This window comes from Empidonax traillii, unplaced genomic scaffold (genome assembly GCF_003031625.1).
Source record: "Empidonax traillii isolate 1590-97213 ecotype Southwest subspecies unplaced genomic scaffold, ASM303162v1 scaffold11:size2795301, whole genome shotgun sequence".
NCBI lineage: Eukaryota > Metazoa > Chordata > Aves > Passeriformes > Tyrannidae > Empidonax > Empidonax traillii.
The window spans coordinates 2534554-2555326 of NW_020955204.1; the positions used below are offsets into that span (position 1 = coordinate 2534554).

The 20773-nt window shown below is 43.4% G+C and overlaps 2 protein-coding genes across 3 annotated transcripts in view; both read left to right on the forward strand.

Moving 5' to 3' along the window:
* Positions 1–1476, forward strand: part of LOC114059399 (carbohydrate sulfotransferase 9-like) — a 30470-nt gene extending 28994 nt beyond the window's left edge. Inside the window, exon 5 of the mRNA XM_027887831.1 lies at positions 216–1476. Coding sequence (XP_027743632.1) covers positions 216–301 — 86 coding nt within the window. The 3' untranslated portion in view covers positions 302–1476. The remainder of the gene's footprint in view (positions 1–215) is intronic.
* A 13320-nt stretch (positions 1477–14796) lies between these two features.
* ITPKA (inositol-trisphosphate 3-kinase A) overlaps positions 14797–20773 on the forward strand; it is a 39219-nt gene continuing 33242 nt past the window's right edge. The window contains exons 1-2 of one of the 2 annotated variants that reach the window (XM_027887844.1): positions 14797–15501; positions 15829–15879. In XM_027887844.1, coding sequence (XP_027743645.1) covers positions 14998–15501; positions 15829–15879 — 555 coding nt within the window. In that variant the 5' untranslated portion in view covers positions 14797–14997. The remainder of the gene's footprint in view (positions 15502–15828; positions 15880–20773) is intronic. The other variant, XM_027887855.1, reaches the window with a different exon arrangement.

Here is a 20773-nt window from a genome sequence, read left to right on the forward strand (position 1 = left end):
AGAGATCCAAAGTGAGAAGACCAACAAGAACAGTGAACAATTATTTTTTTAAAAATAGCCTACAATTTTATGATGAATGATTCATGGTTCTGGATCTTACCCTCACCACCACCATACTTGGTGTCCCCACAGCCCTAGTATCCCCTGATACTGGATTACTCATGACACCCTGGCAACCCTGTAGTTCATGTAGATTTTTTTTTTTTACTTTTTAGTTTTGCTGAGGCAGAGGAAGTTGGAAATTACTCTCATCAAAGTTAAGGCTATGCAGAAAGATGCAGACTCTCTCTCTTCTTCCTGAATTAGAACCATCTCCAGCTGCATGCTTCTCCTGCTTTCTTTGACAGATCATGCAGAGATGGAGGGGAATAAGATTTGCTTCATAACTCACTTCTACATGGTAGAGCCCTCCAGAGCTCTAAGTATATCTGAAGCTGTAAATATATCTAAAAATATTTTAGTTTTCTGAAACCACCAGCCAGCCTAGGAAAACTCTGAAGAAATTATACTGACAGAGTTTGATAGGTGTCTTTGCTATCAGCACTCTAGTGTTAACACCCCCCTCCAGTTTCTTGCTGTTAGATGTGAGTGGCTTTCTATTCTTATTTCCTCTTTCACACAGGATCACATATTCTTCCCTCAGTGGTGACAGAAAACTGATGGCTAATTCATTCTTCACAAGTGCTAGTCAGTAGCAAAAGTGTATCTACTGAAGCAGAAAAATCTGTGTAACTATTCACAAGGGACTTTGAGTTTTGACATTTGCCTATAGGAAACTGTAAGTAGCGTGTTGCCTTGAATCACTGGCTGCTGTAATGCTGGTGTGGCTCTGAACAAAAAAATAACTGCAGATGACATGTGTATGCATGTGTGCACATATATAACAACAGTTTTAGGAAACAACAACATACAAGAGTGGTATAAATTGTGGATTATCAACAGTAACAAAATGAGAATAATGGGTTGGTATCTGTCAGAAAATAGAAAAAAAAGCCTTCTTGATATCGTAATGTAATAAAAATTGATGTTGGCTCTGGGCATTGTCTAGTCAGCCCACTTGTAGATACCTGCAAGACACCTGTAAACATTATGATGAAAATTATAACATGACTGTCTCTTTGTGGCCTGGGAGAGAGATTTCCTGTACTGTCTTCCGTAGAAATGCACTGCTCGGAACAAGTCTCTAAACTAAGTTGGGCTCCCTCCTGGCCTTTGCTCAGGGAAGAACCTCCAGTGGGACTTCTTTCCTTTGAATGCTAACTCTGGGGTGATGTTTTCCTGAGAGGAAAATGGGTGCTTGCTGTTGGGAGCAAGGGTGTAGGCAGCGTGGTGAGGCTCAGGGATCCTGGGGTGGATTTGAAGGTGTAGGGAGTGCCATAATTTATCTTCTGATTTATTATTATATGCCTGTGATATGACCATTGTTATGTTTCATTGTTAATTACCTTAATAAACTGTAGTGTGTTAACTCATTAATCTATTTGTTCATCCTTCTCAATAACATCTGTTTAAAAAAGAAACCCATCTCAAAGTTGTTCTGTCAAATTATAACATCGGCCATACACTATTAGACAACAATAAATACAAAACCACTTGGCTCTGCTTTGCTACATTAATATATTATATTAATATATATTAATAGCTATTGATATAATAGTATATTAATAACTATATAATAATTAATATAATAATATATTGCTATATTAATGTAATTGCTATATTAATATCTGTCCCACAGGACTTCTAAAGAATAGAAAGAATTAGCAAACACTAATGTGTGCTCCAATTGGAATGGAAGTAAGTGGGAAAAGCAAGAGACACAAGAAATCTTGCAAGGTCAGTCTTGTATCTTTCCTACAAATCTGTCAGCAGTGAGAAAATAAGAGAGACCTTTCCAATTCTTATGGAAATCCTCACACACACTTTCATGATAGGTATCCACAAACCTGACATCATTCTTTCTTCAGGAAAGTATACAAGATCTGACAGCTGATCAGTGTATGTCAGCAGTGGAGACCATGTCACCATTTAAAAATGATGATTCTGCCTAGAAGCAGTCATCATTTTTCACACAGTTTTGAATTTGAATCTTAACAGGTAAATTGTGATTAGCAGTTTCTTGTTCAGAGAACTTCCCAAAGCAGGACAGCTGTGAACAGAATAAAAGATGTGAGCAATGAAATTTTGAGCATTTGCTCTTCCACAGCAGTTGCTCACGACTAGAAGGTGATTCTATTTCTGCATTCAGTGTTAATAAGCTTTTAGCTCTATGGTCTCCAATTTTCTTGACTTGTCTGTCATAGGGGTAGAAAACCAAAAGGAAACAGGAAAAGAAAAAGACACTAATGCTCTGTAATTGTGCTGTGGGCCTGATATGATTTTTTCCTGTCACAGCATCTTTTACCTCCCTTCCTTCCAGAATTATAAATTAGGTCATGGTTTATTAAAAACTAAAAAGTTATCAAATTATATAACTTACATGAATCAATGTAAACCAAATAAAACAGGCAGAGAATTTACCTGATAAAAGTGTCTAAAATTTCTGGAAGTTCCTCTGGATATCAGGTACCAGGCATCAAATGTACACAGGTGGGCAGTTACAATGCTGCTTCTAGTAAGAACTATTTTTAAAGGAAAAAGCTCCAGCGATCATAAATCTCAGTATACTGAGAATAAAATTCCAAATGAATCAGCAGAGCAAAAATGAGTGACACATCACAGGATCAGGTCTGTGAAAAGGAACTGGCTCAGCACCATTTCAGCACTACTCATGTACACCTCACCTGTGTTCACCGCTTCTAGAACACTTCATGGAATCGTAGAATAAACTGGATTGAAAAAGACCTCCAAGATCATCAAGTTCAATCCTTGATCCAACACCGCCATGATTACTAGACCATGGCACTAAGTGCCACATGCAGTCTCATCTTAAAAACCCCCAGGGATGGTGAATCCACCACCTCTCTGGGAAGCCCATTCCAATGTCTGATTACTATCTCTATAAAAAATTTCCTCCTAATATTCAACCTAAACCTCCCCTGGCATGGCTTAAGATTGTGCCCCTGAGCTGAGCTCCCTGAGCTGGGCATGGTGCTGTGGTCAGGACCGAATATACACATGGGGGGCACTGTGCTGGAGGTTACCTACACCACAGCAGAAAGGAAACAGCGATAGCTGCTAAACTCCTTGTGCAGGTTTCCATCCAGAGCATTCAAAGCACCTTGCACAGCAAATAGGGAGGGATGCCCTCAGAGATTTTTTAAGATTGGTCCTCAGGGATGCTTACATGGTAAAAGAACCCACAATGATGTTTTACACCCTCTTAGCTGGATACCATATCAACACTGAAATTTGTGTCCTCAGTTCTTGTTGCTGTGGTTTACACACCACAGAACACTCAGGAGTACCCTGTCTCACTGCTGGCAGCTGCATGTCAGCATTTTTTACAGCCTCTGCAAAGGTTTTTCATTCTACTCCAGTTTTGGGACTTCGTTTGTATCTGAAACAAGTTCAGAAAAATTGCAGTTTTGGGAGTTGATGAGAATAAAAATAGTAATAATATACATAATATACATAAAAAAAGGTCTGAAATACTGTTTCAACCACTTATTTAGTTTGTGAACTGTTATACAAATTCTTTATATGAATTTAGGTCTTGCAGCCTTCATCAATGCCTGTTTGCTTTGCTTTGTTTTTATCCTTGTTTGTGTTCTAATAAACTTTATATTTTGTGAGTTTAAAGTGCTATGTAGATTGAAAGTATGAATTTAGGTATGCCACATATTAAGTTCCCATTCCCATTGTCAATTCAATGTCAACTCTTGTATGAGTGTGTCACCTACCTGTGATTTAAAAACTGAACCATGATACTCCATGCAAACATTCCAGGATGTGAGACGTGGATTCTAATCCAAGATCTTGAACCTGGACCTGTTCAAACTCTCCAGTCTCATGAGGCCAGACTTCTGGACGTTTCTTTTTCGCTTTGTTTTGTTTGGATTCCGTTTTGGCAGCTAGCACCGGTGGAAATTAGACATTGAAACTCGCCAAGTCTTTTAAGCAAGTAACCAATTATCATCCGAGTTCCTATGGGGCCATCTGGTGGCGAAGGGGGCTCGATAAAGGGAGGATCGCCCGGAGAGAGGTATCCGATGGCTGCTGTGTATAAATTCTTGTTTTTACCTGAAGTCTTGTATTTCAGGGCTCTCATGCCTGTTCTTTCTCTCCCTCTGCTTCTCTGTCCCTCTCCCTCTGATTATATTCCTCTTTCCCTGGAACAAGAATTCAGTTTCAACTTGGCCAGTAGTGGCTTTTTTGTCCCAGTAGTTTTTTTTTTTCACCAGTTTGCCACAAGCCTTCCTCCCTACCTTGCTGGATTGTGAGGACTGACCAGCTGCTCACACTGGAAGTTACACTGTGCCGCTCTAGCAAGCACTTCTTGTTTCCATGTTGCACAGCTTTTTCCATGGTGAAAGCCTGCTTTGTTACCTTTCCCCCCCTCCAGCTGAGCAACAAATTATGGTATTGATTTGATTTATAATTAAGTTGTAACTGAACTCTATGGTTCAATGCTATATAAAAATGACATATGAAGACAGTTAGTATTCAGTTGACTATATTTGGAAAGGCATTCTGGTTTGTGTGCTGTGATTCATCTCTGTCATTGTTTCAGGGAGACAGTTATCCATTCACCATCTCTGAAAATCTCTTTATGAGTTTTATCTTCATGTGACAATCTGAAAAACAGGTATGGTATATGGTTAGGTCTGAACATCTAACCTGTCATTAGGCATTTTCTGAGTAAAATGCAGCTCAATACCTCCATTATTAATCTCAGCCAAAATTCTGCTGATGCTTACAAGATGAAAGCTGCAAACAACATTGTTTTCCAGGAATCTATATACATGTGTATCAAAGGGAAAACGTTTTCATGAAAATTACAAAAAACTGCCTGTGAGGAAAATGCAATTCCTAGACTGAAAATTAAATCCCCTGTATCATCTCAGTTCATTTTTTTTTCCATTTCTGAAGGTCCTTATATCTTCGTGAGGCACTTTGTCACACTCTTTGACAAGAACTTTGATAACATTATAAGAGAAATATTATTCATTATTCCTCCAACCTATATAAAAAATCCCTAAACCCTACAAAAACATTAGGTGCCAGTTAGTAAATATCATAACTAATTAGTAGTCAACCTTTATCAGCTTTGTAAAGCAAAAAAAAAAAAAACCAAAAAACACAACACAAATAACAAACCAACAACAAAAAAAAATCCCCAGCTAAAACCAAAAAGTGTTTCTTCAGGTTGATAATAACAACCCCACTAGGGAGGCAGAGGTCCTCTTGCATTTTCAAAGAGGGTGTGTTTTAATTTGCTTCCTGTCTAGTCATCAGGCAGCCTTGCAGAACTGTACTTACCTGAGGCAATAATGTATCAGATTCATGAGTAATATATCTCTGACAATTCTTCCTAATTTTGATACATTTTTTTTTCCATTATGTTAAATATCATGTTAATAGGGGGGTTTTATGCCAGCAAAAGCATCACACAGCCTTGATGGTTGTATCACACTTGCATTAGCAGCATCATTATGGTTACAGTATTATCATTGACTATTTATAGTGGTTTAGCTGCAGCTGGTAACTAAGTACCACACAATTGCTCTGTCACTCCAACTCCCCCCCAGTCCCCGGGGGTGGGACGGGGAGGAGACCTGAAAAACATAAAAGCTATGGGTTGAGATAAGAATAATTTAATATTTGAAATAAAGTAAAATCTAATGGTAATAGTAATTAAGAGAGGGAGAACAAAAAGAGAGAGAGGAATAAAACCCAAGAGAAATTGTGTTGTTTGCTGCCCAATACGACTGTTCACCACCCTCTCACAGATGCCCAGCCTGTCCCCCAGCAGCAATTGGCCCCTTCTGGCCATCTCTCCCCAGTTTATATATTGGGCATGACATTCTGTGGTATGGAATATCCCTTTGCCCTGTTCGGATCAGCTGTCCTGGCCATGTTCTTGTGCATAGCTTCTTGTGCACCTCCTCACTGGCAGAGCATGGGAAATTGAAAAGTTCTTGGCTTAGGGTAAGCACTACTCAGCAACAACCAAACCATCAGTGTGTTATTAATGTTATTCTCATACTAAACTTAAAACGTAGCACTATACCAGTTACTGGGAAGGAAACTAACTCTGTCCCAGCCCAAATGAGGACACTGTTTAAGAACCTTATCAGAAACTTTTTAGAGGCATTAGTCGTAAAAGTAGTGTTGGGGATTTCAAGATGATGAAATACGTGTTCTCTGTTTTGAAGACAGAACCACTAAGGTAACTCAGTACAAACATTAAGTTTTGAGTTGGTTTTAGACACTGCTTTGGTACCAATCGCCTCACAATGTCTGGCGCTGCCAAACCAAGCCCTCGCAGCTCGGACGGGAGGCCGAAGGCTCAGGCAGGAGGGAGTGCTCCCGGGGGTGAGCGGGACGCGGAGCTGTCCGCGGTGCTGAACGGGACCCGCGGCCCGGCACGGCCCACCCGGCACGGCCCCGGCACGGCGCTCGTGTTACCAGCGGGAGTGGGAATCTTCCTCTCCGCCTATATTTTAATTCTGCTGCTCCTGGTGAATTTCATAGGTCACTCTTTTCCCTGACACATTTATGTTCGACTGGAGGAATTCATCACACAATGCACTCCTTTGCCAACGCTCTTGGCCTGAAAAATTTCCCAGATAGATATAGTGAAAAACCCCTTGAAGACAGTGAAAACACACACATACTTATATTAATGCTAAATCTGTTTCTACTGCTTCAAGTGAAAAAAGTGCTTCTCACATACAAATAAATATAAAGTATGAAAATATTTAATTCTATGAAACAAAAATTACAAAAACCCCAAAGGAAAAGTTTCCTGAATTTTTTAATTTTTTTTTTTTTTTTTTTACTTTTTATTATATCCTGTATTTCTATTTTTATTCTATATTTCAGTTGATTCCAGAGGACAAATAATCAAGTCTTGTGACTAAAAATCCCTGTCATATCCTTCATTATTCTTCATCATTCTTCATCATAATATAGCCTAACCCACAAAACTGGGCACTGTGTGTGCCAACAGGCATGCCAGGTATATGCAGGAAAAAGTGATTTTTGTTATAGACACATGGGTACTAATTTGCAATTAGGTCATACTAAAGAGCATTTTTATAACCTAAAAAATCCTCTACAAACCATTTGAGTAATTTCACACAAGCACAAACCAGACCCTCACATTAAAACAAAGCGGCTTGCTTGTTGCTTAGTAGTTACTCCTGCTTACCTTTTTCTTAAAATACAGTCTTGTGGCATCCTTAATTTCACTAGAGTGGGCCTATGGCTTTTCAGGATGTATTTGACTTTCAGTGCAGCTCTGTCAATGAACTGGCAAAGCAAACTGAGTGGACAAAGAAATATTTAGGATATTAATATTCCCCCTTCCCACCTCCAGGTAGTCAGCTGTTCAGTAAGAAGTTTTAAGGGTTTTCCAGAAATTTCCCTCTTGAAAAGGAAAAGCCTGTGACTGCTGAGATATAAACTTCTGACCACATTTGTGTAGTAATACTCTTCATTAAAAAGACTGTTTCAATTCAGCTACCGTACCAGATTCTTGTAACAAATACTACTAGCGATGGTTTCTGTGGAAAACATTAAATTGGCTTTAATTTTTATTAAAACCTAGTTATTTCAAACTTTCAGGATTTTTTCTGTAATCCAGAGAGGTTTTCATAGTTGTATCGGGTTTGCATGACAAGGTTTTGGTAGCATAAGGGCTACAGGGGTGCCTTTTTTGAGAAGCTTCTAGAAGCTTTCCCTGTATCTAATAGAGCCAATGCCAGCTGGCTCCAAGACAGACCTGCCACTGGCTGAGGCTGGGTCAATCAGTGATGGTAGTAATGCTTCTGGGATAAGATATTTAAGAAGGAAAAAAAATGTTATTATACAAAAGTACTTGCAGGCACAGAAGAGAGAAGTGAGAATACATGAGAGAAATAAATACACAGACACCAAGATCAGTGCAGAAGGAGGGGCTGGAGGTGCTCTGGACCAGAGATTCCCTAGTAGCCCATGGTGAAGACCACAGTGAGGTAGGCTGTTCCCCTGGAGGTCAAATATGTGGGAGATATCTGGGGGAGCAAATATCCACCTGCAGCCCCTGGAAGACTCCACACTGGAGCAGGTGGATGCCCTAAAGAAGGGTGGGACCCAGTAGGAAGCCCACACTGGAGCAGGCTCCTGGCAGGACTTGTGGTCCTGTGGAGACAGGAGCCCCTGCTGGAGCAGGTTTACTGGTGGGACCTGTGAACCCCTGGTGGACCCATGTTGGAGCAGCCTGTTCCTGAAGGACTGCACCCCATGGGAAGGTACCCACTCTGGAGCAGTTTGTGAAGAACTGAAGTCCATGGAAAGGACTCACCTTGGAGAAGTTCATGGAGGATTGTCTCCTGTGGGAGGGACCCAATGCTGGAGCAGGGGAAGGACACCTCTCCCTGAGGAGGAAGCAGTGGCAGAAACAACATGTGCTGAACTGACCAGAACCCCCATTCCTGTCTCCACGCACTGCTGCAAAGAAGGAGGTAGAGAACTGGGAATAAAGTTAAGCCCAAGAAGGAGGGAGGGGTAGGGGAAGGTGTTTTTTAAGATTTGGATTACTTCCATTGTCCTATTCCCATGTTGACTAGTAATTAATTAAATTAATTTTCCAAGTCGAGTCTGTTTTGCATAGTAATCAGTGAGTGATCTTTCCCCATCCTTACCTCAACTAATGAGCCTTCATCATATTTTCTCTCCCCTCTACAGTTCAGGAGGGGGAGTGATTGAGTGGATTTGGTGAGCATCTGGCATCCAGCCAGGATCAAACCACCACAATAACTTATACCTTTAAATGTTTTAGAAGTGGAAAAGCCTCTTGCTGAGCTATCTTTTAATCTTTTCTAATTGGAAAGAACCATGATTTGTTCTTTAAGCATACCCACAGATTGCAGGATGAACAAACAGGTGAGATTAAACTTCTTGGAACAGTCCGTCTGTATTTATAATGAAACATATCCTGCTCTTCTTTACACTATTATGAGCCAAGAATAAATTTATGAAATTAAATGTAGCATCACTGTAAATATAGGCAAATGTGTCCCAGTGTTCTAAGGGTTTATAAATGACAAGCCAAAAATAACAATTATACTTACTTGAAGTGGTTTCGCTGGAGTAATTCTCTTTACATCAAACCTTCATACTGAAGTTCCCATAGTCAGCTCACAGGGAACTAAGAGGAACGTGTTTGTTAGAGTGACCATTACCTGTAATCATCCCAAAAATGGCAGCAAAACTTTTTCTTTTGTTATGACATTTTTGTGTGTATTTTCTGATAAAATGACAGTTGTGGAAGATAAATCCTTTATGTATGAACAGGAAAAACACAAGCAGAAACCTGAGAGTATCTCAGATGCTACAGGAGCTTTGAGGGAGCACACATCAAACTAACAACCTGCAGCCAGTGATGCTATACCTGGTTGTACCTTTCAGCACACATTTTTCATGATGGAATAGTATACCTGGGACTGTTTCTCTTTCTCCATTCTATTCTATTCCCTGGGTATGCTGGCTCCCAGACCAACAGTAAGAATGTGAGGGAAAAAAGTAGTGGCAACAGGCTGAGAGAGAAGTGGGAAGAAAAGGCCTTTCTCTTCTCCTTTCACGAAGAAGAGAAGCTGCCTGCAGCATGAGATAGTGCAAATGTGGGAGAAAAATGTTTTTTCTCCCAGGTTTTTCTCCCTCTGGTATCATCTTCACCTCCTGGGTAGCTCTCACTTCCCATAGTACTTCCCTACCTTTCCTTATAGAGTAATACTACACTCAATATACCAGCAGACCACTGTGAGTCATTTTGGTAGCAGGGATGCTATGCACACTCCTTATTCCCCCCTGGCCTTATCCTTTGTGTCTTTTCTTACTGTCATGGCTGCCATAATCTTATGATCTCAAACACTTGCAACCCCTTTTCCAAGGGGGAAGTCGTATCTGGCTGTGCCTGAGTGTGTTTTCTTCACCTCTAGCTCCCTCTCTTCTGTTTATGAGGGAGCTGAATAGTCGGAGGTACTTTGCGCAGACATGTGACTTGGAAATACAATTTTAATTCCAGCCACGAGGGGACCTTCATAGCTTATTGTCTCTTTCCTGCAGGTTCATCTGATCCATGCACTTAGATCTGTAAAACCATGCTTACATCCACAGATATCCTACATCTCCCTCCTAGCTGAGGATCTGTTTGATCCCCTGTTAAGTCAACTGTCATATCTCGGAACCTGCACCCAACTTTATTCCACTGCATAAACACAGGAGCTTCTTTCCTGTGTTTCCCCAGCAGCTTTGGATTCCCCTTTCAGGTCAACAACTTTCCAAAGCCTCTGGGTTCCTTGGGGGCAATAATATGGGATACTGAGCTGACAGCAGGGCTGGGGACTGCAAAAAGTGATTTCTGCCTGTGCTGATCCATAGATTATGGACCAAAGGTCCAGGGTGAGCAACAGCTGAAGCATTCTTTGTGCCACTGCACACCTTAATAATCCAGCTACAGTGTGATTTTTAAAATTGTTGTCTGAGTTACAGTTATGCTGCTTCTTAGGTAAAAAAGGATTCCTCTCTTTAGTTATTTATTTTAATATGGCTTTCATGTAGGTAGCAGGTGTCCAGAGTTTATATCAAAAAGACCCCATGTCTTGCATAGAGAAAGTTGGTAAATAGGCTACAAAAATTAACCTGAAAAATAAGGAGCTTCAATTTATCGCAGCAACTGTTTTCATGTCACATAACCTGGCCTTGGAGTCTCATTCTCCTCCTGCACGCAGCAGCTGTCTACTTGCATAATTTGATCTGCTTGTGTTTGTATGACTAAAAGAGGATGTGACTGTAACATTAACTGACTTGCTCACTTAGCCTAATGAACAGCAAAGAGAGACCAATTAAAACACGCAGCCGGGGCCCCCAGCCCGGGGAGGTGGTGGCAAGACACTGAAGCTGCCCGTTGTCACCGCCGCGGTTACTCTGCCAGCTGCACTGGGCTGGCCAGCTGGCCACCCTATCACCTGCTCTGCTACCCCCTCTTTTGTGCAGAGAAGCATCATCCCTCCGCAGAGCTGCTCCTGACACTACTCCTGAGAGGCAGACAGCCCATCCATCCCTTTCCCCCTGGACTTCCTGTGCTCTTCATCTCAGCCACAGGGGGGAACCTCCGCCTCAGGCATGAACGGCCCGTTGGTGAGCTCAGATCTTTCCTTAGGCACGACCAGCACACAGGCCATGTGCTTTTCCCGTTCAGGAGAAAAAGGAACTTTCTGTCTAAAAATGTACCCAACTTTTTTTCTCCCCAGTTATATCCTGAAAGAGATATAATAACTACTTATAAAAGCTATGTCGCTTGTATGTCTTGCATTCAAAAGAGACGTGATTCACAACTCTCAAGTACTTTTCAGGTGTTTTAAGTTCTGCTCAGGTTAGAATTAAAGAATGTAGCATTTCTCAGATATCATCCTCTAGGGTCTCTGAGAAATCTCATGTGGGCAGCGAAGTATTTTGTGCTATACAGGCCAAGCTAAACCCAAGGCTCCCCTCTAGATCATATTTAAAATGTTGTCTTCATGAAATCTTTCAAATCTGTTTAGAAATGTCCATCGCATCTTTGCCTCTGTATTGTCAAGGCTTAGACACGCTATGGGAATGCAAACTGAAAGGAAGTAAAAATAAGCAGTATGTTAATGATACCAATGTTTAGAAAGGGATTTCATGGGAATGAAATACTCTTATATTTGCCAATATAAATAAAGGCAGAAAGCTCTTTTTGTAGCAGGAGTGTGTGAAATGTGAAACCCCGGCAGTGCAAAGCAATACCGATATGAATCAGAATGACTGCGATAAGCAAAACACTACCCCTGGAGGTGGGAACGTGATCTGGCGGTTACAGTAGCAGAGAGCAAAATTGAAGCTCCCCGTTTCTGTCCCGACAAACTATATGTCTGTAGATCATTCACGTACTGTCTGTCAGTTTACGCATCTGTAAAACAGAGACGTATTTATCTGTATCTCTTGCCAAGCATCACTAATGAGCGCCGATAGCCCTGTCTTGACAGGAATGCGGGATTTCACAAATGGAAAGTACAAGTCATTAGCACTTTGCCAGAACACAGAGCACCATTCCTTTTGTGAAAACAGCTGTACAGGCAAATGTGGTGATACTGACAGAAGAATCTCTTTATTCTCCTGGCAGTGCTGAAAGACTTGGAATTAAATCTTACACAAACTTCAGATCCCTAGCTCTCTAAAGCATATATCCCATAAAAGAAGTCAATTAGACCAATCAATCTCCACTAATCAATATTATTAAAGGGTAATATTTTATTTTTATGCCTTTATTAAAAAAATGCACTGAGTATTTTTATTTCTACCTTCATTAACTGAAAGTAAAACCTTTAGAGTGATATTTTATAACTGACCTGAGTTGGTAGTTTCACAGCCGTTGCCAAGATTAAGGTTTCCTAAATAAGGCTTCCTAACCATAGACCACACACAATCCTGTCATTGCAGAATCAGCAAACAGAGCAACAGCTAATAGAGACTGGAAACCGAAATATCCTTCCACGTGCTGTAGGGCACCCCTGAAGGGTTCCTGTTTGGCCTGTGAAAGCTGACACTTAACCAGTCTGCTGTGAATAACTATATTTTTCTAGTTTGCTTGCCTACAGATGGAAGGTGCCACAGTGACATAAAATAGTCATGTGTCTAACCTGTGTGTGTGCAATCCTGGATACCCATTTAAAACTGGCCTTTATATTTTCTGCTCTGTCTATAAATTTATCACTGTGAGCCTTCTTATAAAACCACCAATTATAAAATCATGCATTTGACTAAACTGTTATTACTTCAGGTATGTATTAGGCCTAATCAGATTTCATGTTTTGAGACTGCCTTTCTGCATCATGAAATCTGAAACTAATTACAAAGTTAATAATAAAAGCAGTGACTATATTCTCTCAGAAGGAACTTAAACCCATTACAGTTTTACATGAAAGAATACTCTCCTACAGGTGCTTTGGTTTTCTTTCTGCCTATTGGAGAAAAGCTACACTGTCAGCCATTCACCTCTGCACTTTACTGATACTGTTTTCACATAGTTTGGTGGCGTTGTCACCCCTGCCTCATCTACCACATAAACCTTGGGAGAACTCCCACAACTGCTTGTACACAAAGAACTAAATCCACCACAAGACTTGGCCATTTAAACTGGAAATTCAGACTGCCCAAATTCCTGCTTAGGCACCACCAAATTCTAGAAAAGCATCTGAAGATGCCTGAATTATTATTTATTAAGTTTCCCAGCTGTCTTCCTGTCTGCTCCCAAACATTCAAAGGTTGTGGGCCCTTTGAAAGGCACAGCAGTCACCTCAGGAGAAGGCATGTTATCTTGAAACAGGCTTTTTCAAAGGTTGCCTGTAAGATCGGGCAGTAATATAGTCAACTGCAGCTGAACAATCTGAACAAATCACAGGACAGGTTAACAATTTTATAGCATCACGGGACCGAGGAGTCCCAGCCGCGGCCCTGGGCTGAGCCTTTTATGTGTGGAGCGAGCACAGCCCCTTCTTCGAGGAACTCACAGCCCAAGTATCAGGCAAGAGACAGCAGATGGTGAGAGACAGATGGGAGAGTACAAGGAAACAATGAGATAAATGAGCAAAAACTCAGTTGAAGACTTCAGCATTTGGTTCCAAAATTATTTAATTTTACTAATCATTTCAGCTGATGTAACCCTACGTTAAGAACGCCTTTCCTGTTCCAAAGGTCTTAATAGCTACAATTACAACACATGGCTCAGCCCAGCACGGGTTACATTTTAGATAAAGAGTGGGAGTTAAGGAGGCAAGAAGTACCAAGGCGGGAGGGTGTCAAATGCTGAAATTAATTCGTAAAGGGGGCTGGGGTATCTCGGCAACATGCAGCTTAAGGCAACCTGATTAAGCACAGCTCAGTAGGTAACGCGCTGACTGACGGAAAATTCAGGCTTTAAGGGAGGCCGGCGCTGGCCCGCAGCCCCTGTCACACGCGGGCGAGCCTGTTCGCAGCCAGCCGGGCATGGCACACGCGAGACGCGCAGCCCCACCAGCGCGGCCGGCGGAGCCCCCGCGCTCCAGAGGCTCAGTCCTCACGGCGGGGTCACTCACGCACAGCGATCTAGTCCCCGCGGGCTGGTGACAGCCCAGTCGCCCCCCCGCCCCCGCGGGGAGCGCTAAGCCACCCCCAGGATGTCGCGGTCTCGGACGGCAGCCCTGGAGGCCAGGGCGTGCACCGAGGGCTGGTAGGGCGCACCGAGGGGGGGGATCACACGCGGACCCTGAGAGGGCCGAAATCCCGACAGAGCGGCAAAGGCCACCTCGCCCCGTACCCACAGCTGGGAGGGGGCTGGGGCGGGTCGCACCGCCCCTCCGGCCCGCGGGCGGCCGGGGCGCGCCGCCCTGCGCAGCCGCCGTGCCCGGGGAGCCGCTGCCCGGCGAGGGGCGGCGGGCGGGAGGCGGCGCCGATCGGAGGTAAGGCGGGGGCACCCTACCGGGACATCCCACCGGGACACCCCGAGGCCGCTCCCCGGCGACCGCCTCAGGGAAAGCGAAACCAAAAGGAGGGTGGCGGCGGTGGCAGCGGGAAGGGGCGGGCAAGGGGCTCCCCGCGGCGCGACTCGACTCGCTCCTCCCCTCGGCGCCGAGGCGGAGCGGGCGGTGGCGGCGGGCGGGCTCAGCGCGCCCCCATGGCCCTGGTGCTGGGTCAGCGGGCACAGTAGCCGCCTCCGGCTATTCCCGCGGGTGACTCAGAGGTACTCAGGGAAGGCAGGTTGGAGATGCGCCTCGCCTCCGGGCTTCGGGCTGCGGCCGGAGACTGAGCCACAAAGAAGTTTTCCCGGCGGCGGCGGTGAGGCGCTCCCCTATGCACCCCTCCGGCCGCCGATCCTGGAGCGCTGCTCGGCAGGCGCCCGGCGCCGACCCCGCCATGGAGCCCCGCGCGGGGCTGCACAGCAGCCCGGAGCTCAGCCGGGCCAAGCGGCTGAGCGTGGGGGAGCTCTGCTCCCTCTTCGAGGCTCGCTGCGCCGCCGTCGCTGCCGCCGCCGCCCGCCAGCTGCCCGACCCGGCGAAGAGGGGCTGCCGACGCCCCAACGGGGTGCTGCCGCCCGTCATCCCCCGGCTCACCGTCACCGCCGAGGACAGCGAGGAGACGCAGGGCAGCCCCCAGGCGCGGCCGCCGAAGCCGGAGGGCAGCTGGCTGAGGACGGGCAGCTCGCTGCACCTGCAGTCCCGCAGACTGTCCAACTCCTCGCTCTCCTCCACCGGCTCCTCGTCCGTCCTGGAGGACTCGGAGGACGACGTGCTGAGCGACACGGAGTGCAGGAGCCAGGGTATCGTGCACTTGGAGCACGGCGAGGACACCAGCCAGGTAGGGAGGAGCGAGGGGGAGCGGTTCGCGCCTGACGGGGCTGCTCGGCGTCTCACGGACGCCTCGGGGCCACCAGGCGCTCCCGCTTGGAATGAAGTTTCCGTGACCCAACTCCACGCAAAGTCTGGGAAACTCCTGTCCGGGGGCCGGCAGCGGTGCGCTGCCGTACGCAAGCTGTTGCGCCTGTTGGAAAAGCGCTGCTGCACGTTGGCTCTTCTAAAACCCGGCCAGGTGTGCGCTGTGGAATTGTGCTTGGTGTCCCAAGAATACGGGGAGATGGTTTTTGATCATAAGTGAGTTGTTCTTTCTTTTCTTTTTTTCCTCCAGTCTCCTGTGTCAGATGTTAAAAATAAAATTTTTCCAGGCACTTACCAGCAGGTATTTTTTTATCTCTTTCAATCCTGGAGTCTGTGGTTGTCAATTTTTGAGCTGCTTCTTGCTGCGAGCATGACAGGAGATGGGGAGGAGCTTGGAATGGATAGAATGCATGCTTTTGTCCGTTCTGGCAGCAACACATTCTTCTCAGTAAATCCCCTCTGTAATTTGGCAGCTTTTATCCATGAAGTGCACTTTTAAAGGCACATAGTTAGTTGCTTTTTCATGGTCTTTAATGTGTATTTGTCTGACTCCTTAGTGTGCTTCTGAGTCTTTTGTACCTGAAATATGCAGCTTTAGTGAATTTCCCCTCCTACTTTTATTGACACCACAACTTAAATTGTCGTTCTGCTGCCAGCTCATGGGTGATGAATTGTTTTCAAGCAGAACATATACTTTAATAAAAAACGTATAAAGAAGAAGTAATGCAACTTGTAGGTGATACCTCCAGCTGGACTTTTCTCATGGTAATTGTGGATTTACTACTTTAGAGGACGCACAGTACAGGAGCTAAAATGCTGTGCACAGTATTGGTTTTGTTTGCGTCAACTTATGGCCTGTTTTTGGAAGAGGAAAAAAATAAAAAAGGTTTTGTACTTTGTCGTGTTGAATATCAAGAAACCTGTAATAATAATATTTAATTTGTACCTTTCATTCTGAGATAGAATCTGATTTGTAGGCGAAAAAATTACTGTAGTTTTGCTTTCTTTTCTAAAATACATGCTATGCTAGTGGGGATTTTGTGAAAGTAGCAGGAGAATAGAAATTAAAGATAAAAAAGGGCCATATCCCTGCTATTGCAGTGGCTGTATGCGTGGTTAGTGGGTAACAAGAATTAAGTGATGACACTTAAGCAATACGGGGGAACTCCAAAATGGCATTGTGGCATCTGGTTAACTTGTTTTTGAATATAGATTGAAGCAAAACTGATTCATCATACAAGAAGTCGTGTTACCTCTAAGGGTTTCCTTATCTCTGGAGTCATTGGTATTGTATGCAATATTGAGTCCTAAATGATTAGAAGTATATCCTTCCCTGTAGCCTGACATGTGTGTGCCTAATACAGCATAAATGGGTGTGAGTGGAACTACTTTCTTCTAAGAAATCTTTGAAGTCAGCTTTTAAAAGGCTTCAGTCACCTTTTAATTACAAGAAATAAACTATTAAAAGAAGCAGATCTTTAACAATTATTTATAGACTAATTAAAAATATCTCTATTATAAATGTTTTAACTCTGAAAGATTGTCCTGTTCATTAAGGTGCCTGGGAAATTGGGAACTTTGATAGTATTAGGATAATTCAGTTTTTGAAAACATTTTTTGCAGTTTCCCAAGTTTAGCGCAGCTGCAGAATTGTTTAGTGTCTCCTTCTTAAAGTAAGTATTCGCTCAACTGGTAAAATACTTGATGTTTTAAAAGGCTTTTAAAAGGCATTTTTCCATACCTGCAGTGTAAGGAAAGATGGGGCAAACTGCCCACCGTGATCCTGCATTCTGACTGATGTTCTTTATTTCATTATCCCTTCTGTGTCAAGTTGTCAAACCAGAGCAGGGACTGGTACCTTGGACTCTAAACCAGCAGAACTTCATAGCACTGCCTAGTAAATTACATGGGCCAAACATTTTGTCTTCTCAGTGAGAGCTCACATAGTTCATCCCTCCCTTCCTTTCTGCAATACCCTCAAATCCCAGGAATCTGCTCTTTCCCATGTGGTCAGATGCACTGCCCTTCATCTCAAATGGCCCACTGTTAGTTCACCAATACCCGGAGGCATCCAGGAAAGTCTTGTTCTTGTGTTTGATGTCTTCTGGTACTGGACAGTGCTGTGACACTATTAATTCTTGCACTCAGCTATCTAGACTTCACAGAAACTGTTTCTTTAGTGAAGTAGGGAGTTCATACCGTGCCAAAGTAGGAGCCTGTGCTTTGAATCTCTGAGGGTTCAACTTTACAGGATATCTCCTTTCTACTCTTAAGTCTTGATGCAGGATGAATAAGTGTGTTTTAGAATGGAAGGCTTTGGGTTCAAGGCTGGCACATACATGTGAAAATAACTACAAATTTTGGGATAACCCAAGGAATGATTTTATATTTTGAATATTTTATATAGAGGCATTTTGGCATATTTTGTTCACATTTGTTCATTTTAGTGTATACTAATAGGTGAAGGCTTGTTCTCAGAGTGGAACACAGAGGATAGAGACTTTTCTGAAGGAAACTGAAATCAGAGCTGCACCAGACTTACTGTGTTGACATTTTAAAATTTCCCTTGTATTGGGGAATTTCCTTAGATTTTTCTTTGGAAAGGTTAGAAATTAATTTGGAGCCTGGCACCTATGATTAAGCTCAGACCAGTGCTCAAAGAACTGCTGGGTTGTCAGGGCTCCCCAGTGCCTAGCAGGGACCTTGGAAACTTGCCCAGGACTTCCTTCAACTGTGGGAGTAGAAGTTCTGATAATGTTCCTGTTATCAGGGCTTCAAGGCTTCCATCTGCAGATCCAGGAACGTAAGCTGAAGAAGGTCCTCCCAGGCCTCTCTATTCTGCTGACCTGGAGATCAAGACCCATCTGAGTCTTTGAAATACTGAGGGCTCTTCAGGCAACCTGTGCAGGACCGTGTGAGAGATGGGAAGCTCTGGAGCCCCTCTTCTGTGTCCAGGGCTTGCTGCCCTGCAGTTCTCAGGCCTTAAATCCCAGGCTGGTATGCCTGGGAGTGCTGTCCCTAACTGTATGCCTTGAAGGACAGTTTTCCTTGGCAGCTCACTTAGTAAACAGCTCTCCAAGAGGATGAGTGATTCAGTTAAATGTTTCACAGAGCATTCTGGGTTGGATGGGTTGACACATAATGACAATGTTAATTTTTTGTTTCTTATTGAGCACAGTATGTGGGCATGTCCCTGGAGTCTTAGGGCCTGTGTTGGGGGGCGTGAATACCTTGGGACCAATGGCTGACAAAGACAGTGCAGTCCCAGCGTGGCTCCGCTGGAACAAAATGACGTTTTCATCTGGGCAGGCCCACCTTTGAGAGAAGCTCAGTGGGTGGTGTTCCAGTTTCTCTGCATACATTATGCATGTCATTTTGCAGAAATTTACAGAGACTTTGGAATCTGGGCTCTCCTGGGTTTCCTGAAGGAAGACCCTTCCAACAGTGAAGAGTTGGAAGTGTGAGAGAAGCCTATTCTGTTGTCCTGTTCCTTCAACTTGTGGTTCAGTGAAAACCAGCTGTGCCAAAGAGGTGCTAATGGAATTAGCATAACGCCATAGTTGAACCTTCGTCAATCTTGGCAATTAAGTTAATGAAAAATATTGGTTATTTTTTATATAGCCAATTGACAGAATAGATTTTACCCTACGGCAACAGCTAACATTCCTGCCTTCTCTTGCATTTAAATGGGAATCATACTTTTGTACCCATCCTTCATGCCATCTGGGAGGTGTATACACACAGTTGAATCTTGCAGTGAAAACACCAGTGGTGCATTTATAGTAATGGAGAGAGTACAAGAGCTATATATTTTTGTCTTCATTCTGCGAATGAGCAATTTTAAGAAATATGAAGTCTGGTTAGCACCTTCTTCATTGGGACAGAGACTCTAAAAAGTGGTTTTCATGAAAAATAAACACCATGATAATGTACAGCAGCCTCTTGTCCTCTTTATAGGAGAGTGTTATTTACTAGGTAGAAACATGCCAAATAAATCTACTCATTTTCATAACTGTGACCTGTCATTCCAAATTCCTAGAACTGTAACCATGAGAACAGCTGACAGTTTGCTAGAGAAAAAACAGTTCTGTTCTTGCCTGCAGTGATACCAGTCCAGAAACTTTGGGGGATAGCCATTAGTGAAGCATATTTGGTTTCACTGATCTTCTTGCCATTATTTTTCATAGCACCAAATACCTTAGAAAGGACAAGTGCATAGAGAGGCACACACACTTAATAACTAACTAACTAAATTAATATATACAGTCTGAAAGTTTCAACTACTTTGGCTCAGGGGTGGGTTACATAAGCTAATGCAGTAGAATAAAATTGTTATTTTTAAAGGAAGAATAGGAATGAAGAGATGACATAAGTAAGACTGTTAATGGGGTTTTAGCCTACTTTCAAAAGGAAAGAAAGCTTGTGTAATCACTCTATCAATTCCATTTTAACAATTTCAGTAGGCTTCAGCCAAATTTGGCAGTGGCATAGACATCTTAAAGTTTCTTCAAGAACTCTTTGAAGTTCCACAAAGATCAGACTCTGGGTGGAAGAGAGGAAACCAAAATAAGTGCATACTTTTTCTCCTCTGGGGGAGAAGGTGTAAGAGGAGTTAAGCAGTTGTCTTCTGTTTTGCTTATTGACTAGCAAATTGGTATGTGCATACTGGCTAGTCCAGAGGTGCTTACATGCTTGATCCAGCTGCAGCAGGTAGTGTCTCCATGTACTGAGGGTAATTAGGAGAAAGTATGGAAGGGAGTATGCAGTGATGTGGGCTGGTGAGGTTAGGGAATATGAATGCACTAGTTAAGAGACAGGGGAGAAAGGTGACGAAATTCCCAGAAGGTGTGGAAATGTGGAGACATTGGTGGGCTTTCAAAAAAAAATTATAGATGACAGTGACAAACTGTAGATACTCTGATAAGGGTGCAGGACAGAAGATACCAGTCAACCAGAAACCAGGCTTCATTAGTTTGCTGCTCATGAAACAGCTACTTTTAAGGGAGTACCTTTCATGCTTCTAAAAGAATCGAGATTTATAATGACAGTCCCATAGACTGAAATATTCCTATTATATACTGGACAAATATGAGGTGAACTGCAGAAAAGTTCCACATTTGCACGTTGCACAGTTATTGGAACAAATTCTGAATTGAGAGCCACCTCTCAGCTTGAGGATGGATTCCTTGCCACCA